General features: G+C 39.0%; 1 protein-coding gene across 2 annotated transcripts; it reads right to left on the bottom strand.

Annotated features, from left to right (window-relative positions):
* Positions 1-570: 570 nt before the first annotated feature.
* On the bottom strand, positions 571-9,923 carry LOC127811598 (probable transcription factor PosF21). 2 transcript variants are annotated; one of them, XM_052351601.1, is made up of 4 exons: positions 9,551-9,923; positions 8,407-9,056; positions 1,686-1,792; positions 571-910 (listed from the first exon to the last, which is right to left on the bottom strand). In XM_052351601.1, exons 2-4 carry the CDS (start codon positions 8,859-8,861, stop codon positions 831-833), a joined length of 642 nt encoding a protein of 213 aa, XP_052207561.1. In that variant the 5' UTR covers positions 8,862-9,056; positions 9,551-9,923; the 3' UTR covers positions 571-830. The 2 variants fall into 2 exon arrangements, with proteins under 2 accessions (XP_052207561.1, XP_052207562.1); XM_052351602.1 differs by having other exon boundaries at positions 8,407-9,051.
* Positions 9,924-10,347: the final 424 nt, after the last annotated feature.

Here is a 10,347-nt window from a genome sequence, read left to right as displayed (position 1 = left end):
TTTATATTACCAAAAAGAATTATATTTTATAATTATCATTGACATTTGGGTCCATAGAGTTGTGAATTTGTTAGTAATAATAGTTGGGTCAGGATTTGAAATATTTAACTTTGATTTTGTAAGTTGTATTTACTTGAATGATCGATTATCTTACATTCTACAAACAACAATAAAATCAAAAGAAGTGATGAAACTCCCTTCTAAATATCATGGATGATTAAATTTGAATCCGAGAATTCAAAAGATAACAAGTGAATCACTATATACTAAAAAAATAAGAAAAACGACTCAACAAACTAAGCCAACCCCTTATAGCCTAGGCGTCAACACGACACAACCAAGCTTGAACAATACAAACCAACCTGTGCTGTTCAAACCACCACGGCTGACAACTCTATAGTTGTTGCCTCGCAAGTCTCTCCCCACCTAAACCTTGGTCGCTATGGCATAAGAGCATCCCGACAGTCACATCTCGCGTCTCAATTCAAGCCTACAATCTTGGACTCGAAAAGTGATGAACCCATCTCCTTCTTACCACTAAACTACCACCATTGGTGGCAATTCGACATCTTTCTAAGGGCAACAGTCCAACCATTCCATATCAAAATATGCATGTCATGTCAAAGGCAAGTTTAGTCAGCTTTGAGAAATCACTAATCTTTGCACATCACAAGCTCCCTTCAGCCCTAAGATTATAAGAAGTTACATAGACATTGCACGTAGGGAAGACAACGTAGGATGCAAAATAAACACAGAGCAACCAAACATTCAACCAGCTGATGATACTCTAATTTCGACTAAATAGATCTTGCAGAACAGTCAGCATCGGATTAGTATATGTAGTCTGGTAACTGGAGGGGAAAACGAGCTACTGAAACGCCAAAAAGGCTAGCCTTTTGGATCTGCCAAGCTAGAAAACCAACAAGAACTTATCGGTCAGTAAAACGAGAAATTGCATCCACAAGTTACCTCGATGGAAAGAGAAACAGTTTCTGCAGAAAACCGGTCCAAATGAAAATGTCAAATACAAAGAAGTGGAATGTCTAAGCACAGACAAGGCTTGCATTTACAAATTGGGTTTCACAACCCTAGTGCATGAGATAAAGCCACCAAACAACCATTCAATCAGAAGAACATACCTTTCTTCTTGTTTCCCTTTTCTTCGGTGGATTGCAGTACAAATAAATACCCGTAGAAGCATACAAAGAGCCAAAATAAAGAGAGAGAACCATACTTGTTTTTTTTTTAACCTTTTTTTTTTTGTCATCTTAGCACATAAAGTAGATAAAATTCCTAAACAAGGCTAACAAATCTGATGAACTTTTCTTGGTCACTCTGGTATTAGGTAGTGGCAGAAGGCTTCATCCCTCTGAATAAAATAATCAACCAATTGATCAGCAAATCAAAGCACAAAAATTTATAAAAAGGGCAAGTTACTATGACCTGATGATACAAATGTGAATAAGTATGCATAGACAAACAGCAATTTCTTAACCCAAAAAAAAAGGGGTAATTCTGCTGATAAACAAGAAACTCACATAACCCACATTAGTGCAGGGGTGTAGTAAAAAACAAAGGGAAAACAAGATTATATAGGTGAAATAGTAGGAGATAATACTAGAGTACATCCAGAGTCTATGATTCAAAACCAGAGTTTTTAGAACTAGCAGGTTTATACGCCCTACCTGTCAGGGACAAAAGTGAAGGACCCCTCAATGGAGCCCAAAGAGGATGGTGAAAGTCTGCAACTCTCATAGACAGATTCTCTCTCACCCGGACATAAAAGGGGGAACTGCAAATAAGCAAAAAGGAAACATGTCACAAAATCACACCAACCGTGCTCCCCCATACAAAGATCTCATTTGTGGGGTCTCTTTTGAGAGTGATATATTGTTAAAGCTTTCACTCTGAGAAGATAGTGTCTCTTATCATGCTACAAGACACCCACGTCTGCTCTGACATCACAGCATATTATAAAGAGAACTAAAAAAGAACATACCCAATATGCATGTAACTCCGGGGCATGTGACTAATGGCAACATGTAGAGAAACCATATAAAGTAGCTTCATGATCTTCTAGTATTGCTATACCATGCAGGTCTCATGACAGAAGTGGAGATGTGTAGACTTGATGGGCCTGTTTATTTTAACCACAACCTTTTCTGAATGCACAGCCTCTTGGTGCCAACTAACGAATACCCATGCAAGGCAAGCTTGTTAAAGCACATCTAAGGAAAAATATTGCCCTTGCTTGTCCAAACCAGATTAGGTCTATGCACACAGAAGGACATTGATATATGCTTTTTGAATGATTTCGCAGGTAGCAGAATCTGGAGTAGTCACAGCTAAAAGATAAGACTTAAGTGTGAAAGCACAAAAATTGTTAAAGGGTGTCCTCACTGCACCAGACTCCAACACATTGAGGGTCAAGAGAGGGTTATATTCTGATGCTTGAAAATCTCACTGGAAGGAAGCATGTCACTGTTAGCTGGTGTTGTACATGCAAAACCCATGAACCATCTTCTTGTCCAGTATCCCACTGCCAAGGAGTTACAGATCCTCAAATTTGGCTTGTTGGAAGTAGCTAGGATGTTTCCATGCAACCGATAGACTTTGGGCTTGGAGATGTACTTTAGTTTGTGAAAAACAAGATGAGGAAAACTCCACTTCTATGTTTGGGTTTTATGGAATCTTGAGGAATTGCATTAAGGATCTTTGCATTTTCTGTTTTCTATTGCACAAAGGTTGGTAACTCCTTAGTCCCCTTTTTGAATATACATGCTCTCATTCATCACAAAGGGAAATATGGGCGTGCCTTATTATAATGGAGGTTTTGAATATTAAGAGAATACTTACAAGAGGAATGTTGTTATTTCGGACTGTAAATCGAAGATCAAAACCAAAGAGAATTCCACTTGAATTCTTGCACACTCACAGAATCTCAGAAACCAATTAAGAAAACAGACAAAAATAGAATGGAACAGAAAATACAGAAAGATAAACAACAAACCAACAAGAGCCGAGAATTATCCTGGTTCGGAATGCCTTTGGCAAACCTACATCCAGCAATCAACACCCACACAGAGCAGCCTTTTATTAGGGTGAAACCGATCAGTACATCAAGTCTCTAAACCCTCATCTATATCCCCGAGTACATGCACACATTCTCCCAAGAATACACAAGACAAAAAACCCGCCTTTCTCTTCTCAAGAATGGAAACCCAGTACTCGATTATAGACAATATTAGAAGCTCTCTCAGAATCAATTTCGACTGCCTTCCCTACCCTCTTATTTATAGAAAGGGTGGACATCCCAAATGTAACTAAATATTATTGGGATATTACAATTAGGCCCTCTAATTTACTAAGTAATTACACTTGGTATTTTAGCCCTCATTATTCTAATCTTCCAGCCAACAATCTTCAACACTTTACTGATCTTCTACCGCACAAACTCTAGGCAAACTCAACAAGGAAGAATGGAAAAAAGTTACGTTTTTTATTAACATGATTCTTATAAATCTATGAGTGGACAAAAAATAAGTTAATAGATGAAATAGAAAAACAATTAAAACTTAATGCTTCCCTGGTCAAGCACCCAACAATAAAAAGTTCTCCGTAGAGTACTAGTTTCTTGAATACTTCTACACCAGCACCTAGCAGAAAGTAAAGAAAAGGATAACTACCTCAAGTTAATGCTCACAATTAATGCATCCACAAATTCGTGTGTTCCAATACCGAACAATTTGAAGCCATCTCAAAACCAGATGTCCCCATCAAATGAACTTCATGTTAGTTCTAGGGGACTTCAGTTGGTTATTTACAAGAAAGGTCACTTGCCAAAAATGTATCACCCTACTAGGATTGACAATTCAATTACAAATTTGGCTACAAAAGTAAAATCTACTATAATGGCCTTATGAAGCTACCAATGATAACAGAGTTCTAGGTACCACACAGTCAACTAATGACAAAGAACCTTTTTGCTCTTGGGCATTTGTCTGTTGAGAGTAAGGTTGCTCCCTCGTGACTGGAAGCTCATAAGTTCAAGTTGTGAAAACAATCTCTTTGCAAAAACAGCAAGGGGAAGGCTGCATACAAATACAACCCTCCCCCAACTCTCACAAAATGGCAAGCCTCATACAGCAAGGACACCCTTTTTATGTGTGATATAGAGTGGTAGCATTTTGAATAACCACAAAGTTAAGGTTGGACTTGAAATTGCACCCAAACAACAGTAGAATACAGAATACATAATCATGTCTCACTTGAGACATCCGACCTGACACAAAAGTAACTTCCAGTTGGCTTATATACTAGCATGCATATGAGCAGAATGCTATGAGAATCAGCCCCAAGAGACCATGAGAGACAAAACCAAAGGCTTTTTGAACCAAAGGTAATTGGTGGATTACCTTAACACAGTTTCTTACAGCAGTAGTACAATAAGGAGCTTCCTCTGGAAACAGATTGATGCTTCTAATCTTCCTCCTTCACGAACTTTAATAATGCCATCATGCAAGCAGCGACCATGTTCTTCTAGCCATAGTAGCATGCCATCCTGTTGTTGATTGCCTCCTTCAGACAAATTTATAAATGAATTAGGCACACAAGGTATCATTTCCCTGTCCACTCTAAGATACCGGGTACCAACATTTAGTTCACCATTGGCACAATGAAGGAAGAAAATTTTGTCACTGTATGCGGACGAAACTGCCACAACAATAATCTTGGATCTACTGCTAAATCCAAGCTGGTCTACGACATCCCTTGTTTTATTGGTTCACGTAAAGGTAACAAATACACATTCACTACGTGGTCATAAAAGGAGTAGCCACCAATAAGGCCCGAGGGACTTCCTAGCATACTTTCACTAAATTCTTCACAATTTACTGCCTGACCATCGCAGAACCGGTACAAAATCCTTGTAGGAAGAGGAAGCTTTATTCTCAAACACTCTTCCAATTCCTTTATTTGGTCCTCAGTTGCACCGTTACGTAGTGTAGCCAAGGCCTCAGGGAAATTAACTGACAATCAGCTTTTAAGTTTGTCCCAACATCTTTTAACTCGTCTAACAAGAGACCAAGGATACATAGCAAAAGTTTCACGCCATATTTGATAGGCTTCCTGTATATATAGAGAGATAAGAAGGGAGGGGGCATTGTAGTTAGCAAGTCTTGCATCTAAAAAAAAAAAAAAATCATAAACTAAAAGATAAATTTCAATAAAAGGAAGGAAAAAGACAAAAAACACAAGCTGATATCAAGTAAATTATCAAATGGAAATGACAAGGTTGAAAAATTAGCTACAACTATAGATGAGAATGTAGCTAATTATTCAACCTTGTCATTTCCATTTGATAATTTACTTGATATCAGCTTGTGTTTTTGGGCTTTTTCCTTCCTTTTATTGAAATTTATCTTTTAGCTTATGATTTCTTTTTTTAGATGCAAGACTTGCTAACTACAATGCCCCCCCCCCCCCCCCCTCTTCTATCTCTCTATATATACAGGAAGCCTATCAAATATGGCGTGAAACTTTTGCCATGTATCCTTGGCCTCTTGTTAGACAAGTTAAAAGATGTTGGGACAAACTTAAAAGCTGGTTGTTAGTTAATTTCCCTGAGGCCTTGGCTACACTACGTAACGGTGCAACTGAGGACCAAATAAAGGAATTGGAAGATTGTTTGAGAATAAAGCTTCCTCTTCCTACAAGGATTCTGTATCAGTTTTGCAATGGTCAAGCAGTAAACCGTGAAGAATTTGGTGAAAGTATGCCAGGAAGTCCCTTGGGCCTTATTGGTGGCTACTCCTTTTATGACCAAGTAGTGCATGTGTATTTGTTACCTTTACATGAAGTAATCAATGAAACAAGGGATGTCATAGACCAACTTGGATTTAGTAGCAGATCCAAGATTATTGTTGTGGCAGCTTCTTCCGCATGCATTGACAAAATTAGCAATCCTTGATTGTGCCAATGGTTGACTATATGTTGGTACCTAGAATCTTACAGTGGGCAGGGAAATGATGCCTTGTGTGCCAAATTCATTTATAAATTTGTCTGAAAGAGGCAATCAACAACAGGATGGTATGTTACTACGGCTAGAAGAACATGGTTGCCGCTTGCATGATGGCATTATTAAAGTTCGTGAAGGAAGAGGAGTTAGAAGCATCAATCTGTTTCACTTAGTTGGGTTAAGACTTGACCCAAGTTTTCAGACTAATTAATGTTGTTTATTATTGAAAATTGAGACATTTATAAGTTGAAGTATAAAAATAAAATTTTTACAATAATGTTTACTGTAAATATACCTTTTACCATAAAGTTTATTAATTAATAATAATGTGTCACTAAAAAATAAACTTTTGTTTAAAAATTTGTATAGAAAGTTCTTATTCAAACTATTGTTTAATATACTTAAATTTACGGTCACTAAAATATAATATTTATTTAATTTTTGCCTACATAATATAATAACTAAACGAAAATTGGCAATTGTCATTCAATGAATTTTTATTAATTAATGATAAATGTAACTATTAAAAATCACTTAATAAACTTTTATTTAAAATTTTGGCTACCCCTTCTTCACCCGAATTGTCCCTTTCAACCAGATCACCAACTCAGAATCACAGCAACCCATTTCACCAGATCAAATGCATCTCCAACCCAATTGTTCAGTCACTTGATTCCACTAGATCTCGCTTCCAATTTTCCTCCCCTTTCCTTCTCACTATGTACCAATTGGATATTGCAGCCATCGGTGGAAAGAGCAGGAGGGAAAGAGATGGATTTTGATGGATACGAGAGTTTGGCAATTGACGAGATTTTGTCGAAGTTGGGTCCAGAGGACATCGTGTTGGTAGCGTGTGTGAGCAAGAAGTTCAAGGACGTGGCTGCCGCCAACTCTCTCTGGTAAAAAATCTGCACCGACGAGCTACAAAGTACTCCCACCTCCACTTTCAAGGTACTCACCAGATTCCCTAATTCCTGCTCTTGTCTTTTTCTAGAAGTCGAGGGACACACAAAGCGTAAGGACCGTGTTTTAGCCCCTACCCATCTAGGAAGATAGGCCTCAACAGGGTTGTCAGCATATCGACCAGATTTTGCTTCCACTGGATTCCAATGCCATCCAATAAATTAAACAGTATTTTTATTAGGGTTAACATCATAAATTCCCTTGCTCTTAAACCTCAAACTTGCTTAGGGAAGTCAAATATGCGACCTCCTGGAAGCATTTGTGTCCTTAATCTAAGTGGAAAAACGTGTTCCCCCATTTCAATTGCTGGGTGATGATTACTATGATATAATATATTAATTTCTCTTATTAAGATTATTAGATTCAATTTCAGCTTTTCCATCAAATCCATCGAGCACTAGAAAGCAAAATAACAAAGACTCCAAAGGCCAAACCCCTAAGCTAGAGGACAACCAACAATAAAATTATAAGCACATAAAAATCCAAATTGGCATTGTCTTTCATGCCTTCAATTGAACTTATTCTCTATCCTTTTCCTTTCTTTTCTTTTCTTTTCTTTGTTTTGAGGTCTATACTTTAGAAGAAAATAAAGTCATTCCTCGTTGTAAGATAAAAATAAAAATACAAATGCACAGCCCAGATGTGAAAAAGGGTAAGGAAATGAGTGAAAATAAACAGTTGAAGAAGATTCTGTTCAAAGCCTTGAAGAGCTGGGGCATTGACTGAGGTAAGTGTATGGTAATGGTACTTACCTGCATAGCATGGACATGGCAATCAGGTCGTCATGTTGGTGGAGCCGACATGTCGGACACACCCATATGGCTTTTCGACACTTTCTTCTTGGTTTTCAAGGGGACACATGAGGGGACATGTGATGGACACGTCAGAGACATGAAGAATAGCAGCTGTCTTGTTTCCATACCTTGTGCATGACTCAAGGTTCAATTTCCGGATTCTTCAATATCCTTCCTATTCAGGTTATATTCCCCGTGTGCCCGTGTCCGTGTTTGTGCTTCATAGGTAATTATATATTGGCATTATGCACAATGGCAGCTTGTTGAGTTTATGCATGTAAAATCCATGATTTGCCATGTATCCATGTGGCAGGTGTTGCATGGCTAATGTGGCTCTTCTTATTTATTAAGATAACAGGCAAGCCTTAAATTCATTTTAGGTTCTTATCTTGTGTTTTTTCTGAAGAAATTTTAACTCTGCATTTAGCATTATTACTTCACCTAACTAAATTTTATTCTCTTCATAATTGAAGAAACTACCAGTTAAAATGGTTCGAATAAATAATTCAGTTTTTCAAGAATGAAGAAACTGCCAAAAAAAACATTTATTTGGAGTTTAAAAGCGCAAATAAAAAAAAAAAAAAAAGGAAGAGAGGAACAACCCAAACAGGGCATGGATTAATTAAAATGTACCTCTTTGCACGCATTGGATCAATACGAGCAGCAGAAATAGCTTTCTTAGAATCAGCTGCAGAAGACTCCTCTGTACCGGACATGAGCATCTCAGGCTTAATTGTAGTTGACCCATCCATAGACTGGCTATGCTGATGCCTGACTCTGGGCCTCTCATTAGACCCACTGCCCATGGGAACAACTGGAGGCGTTGAAGCAGGATTCAAGGCAGATGCTGAACCTGCTGCAGAAGATGGCCCTCCAACTAGGAAAGCCGATGTTGCAGAGGATGAATTGAATTTATCCATGTCAAGATATATTGAAAGAAAATCTTCTTCGGTCTCATCAGACAAAGAAGGCCCATCCAAACCACCCACGACACCAAGATCACTATCAAAGCTGATGTCATCTGGAAGAGTAAGAATCTCAGAGTGGGCTCGTCGGTGTCCCAAATTATTTCGTGGGTTATCAGGCATTCAGCTAATATCATGGCTAAAGTGGCTAGAATCATAAGACATGCCATGGCCAAAATGACTTGACTCTGAACTACCCCCAGGACCCAGTGGAGGCAATGTCGATGCTGAAGCTTCCGATTTCATACTGAAAACCGAATAGCGTCCGGATGGAGGGAGCAAACCCCCACCATGGTTCGGGGAGGACTTGTCTCTGATCTATCAAAAACTCCAAACCCTTAGAAAGACTATATTGACAAAATTTAACCAATCCAGACGTGACGAAAGTGGAGCAAATCCAAAAGACAAAACTATATAAATTCAGGGGTTTCACAGAGATTATATAACACCGGGAAGACAAGTGAAACTTACTTTGAGTCTATAAATAGATATTCAGATTCAGCTAAAACAAGCACAAAAAAGCCCTCGGATTAAAAAATGCAATTTACCCAAAACCCAGAACTGAAGGCACCTCTGCAATCAAAGCAAAACCCTAGATATAACCTACCATATTCGGGGACCTCGCAAAGATAAACGCGGGAAAAAAAAAACAGGCAATTTTCCCCCCTTCCTAACGAGCATTCAGATAAAGGAAAAACAGATTGCGCACAAACCCTAGTCTCAAACTCGGAAGACAGGAAATTCAAGCGTGGCCCCTAAAATCAGAACACCACCGAGCAGCATTGCAATCAAAACGGGACAAAAAGCGATACCCGAAGAATCGAAGGTAACAACCGCAACCGGAACAGCACTTCACGTGATGTGAGGCATCAGGGAAAGCGGAAAGAAATGCGAGAGGTGATTCGACTTGGGGATTTGATTGACTTTTGTGTGCCTTTGGTTGGATCTCCGTCTGCGAGATGAGGAAAATGGAAGGGGGTGCCGGTGGAAGAAAGCGAAAGCGATCTCGAAAGCGAAAGAGAGAATGGACAGAAGAACAAGGCCTTTTAAGCGAATAGAAAATTCACCGAATCACCCGTCCCTGTCCATGGCGGTGGGGGGGAGAGAGAGAGATGGGAAGCTTCCTGGCCATCTCCAATGGACACGGCAAAACATCACACCATTTTGGTGTGATGGCGTCCCACTAGCAACTAGGGATGGCCATTGTAACCGAAATCATGGGGAATCGAATCAAAATTGAACTGGTCAACGCGGTTAAAAATTGTTTGACTGGGTAATAATTTGGTTTGGAGAAAAATCGAACATTGTTTCAATGGGTATGGTTTGATTATGGTTTTCACTAAAACCAAACCAAAACCCGAATCGAATAGTGGGTAATCGAACCAAATCGAACCGAATATATTATATATATAATAAAATAGGTATAATATATATATAATATATGTATTATATAAAAATTCAACCCAGCCCACCCAAGCCCAATCCACCCGCGCCCACCCCAGCCCAACCCACCCGCGCGCAACCTACCCCAGCCCACCCCATCTGGCCTTCTTTCTCCCCCTTCCCTTCTCCCTTTCTCTTCTCCTTCCTCTCTGGATCTGGCTCTCGC

Source organism: Diospyros lotus, chromosome 10, assembly GCF_014633365.1.
Source record: "Diospyros lotus cultivar Yz01 chromosome 10, ASM1463336v1, whole genome shotgun sequence".
Lineage (NCBI taxonomy): Eukaryota > Viridiplantae > Streptophyta > Magnoliopsida > Ericales > Ebenaceae > Diospyros > Diospyros lotus.
Note: the sequence above shows the minus strand (reverse complement) of the source record. Positions and strands in the feature narration are given on the sequence as shown.

Bases quoted from the DNA above. Each gene is read 5' to 3' on its own strand.
- LOC127811598 (XM_052351601.1), bottom strand. From the start codon at position 8,861: ATGCCTGATAACCCACGAAATAATTTGGGACACCGACGAGCCCACTCT. The intron at 1,793-8,406 runs GTACATTTTAAT...GCTTATTTGCAG, and splicing joins GATCCAATGCGTGCAAAGAG to TTCCCCCTTTTATGTCCGGG. The intron at 911-1,685 runs GTAGGGCGTATA...TTGGTTTTCTAG, and splicing joins TTCACTTTTGTCCCTGACAG to CTTGGCAGATCCAAAAGGCT.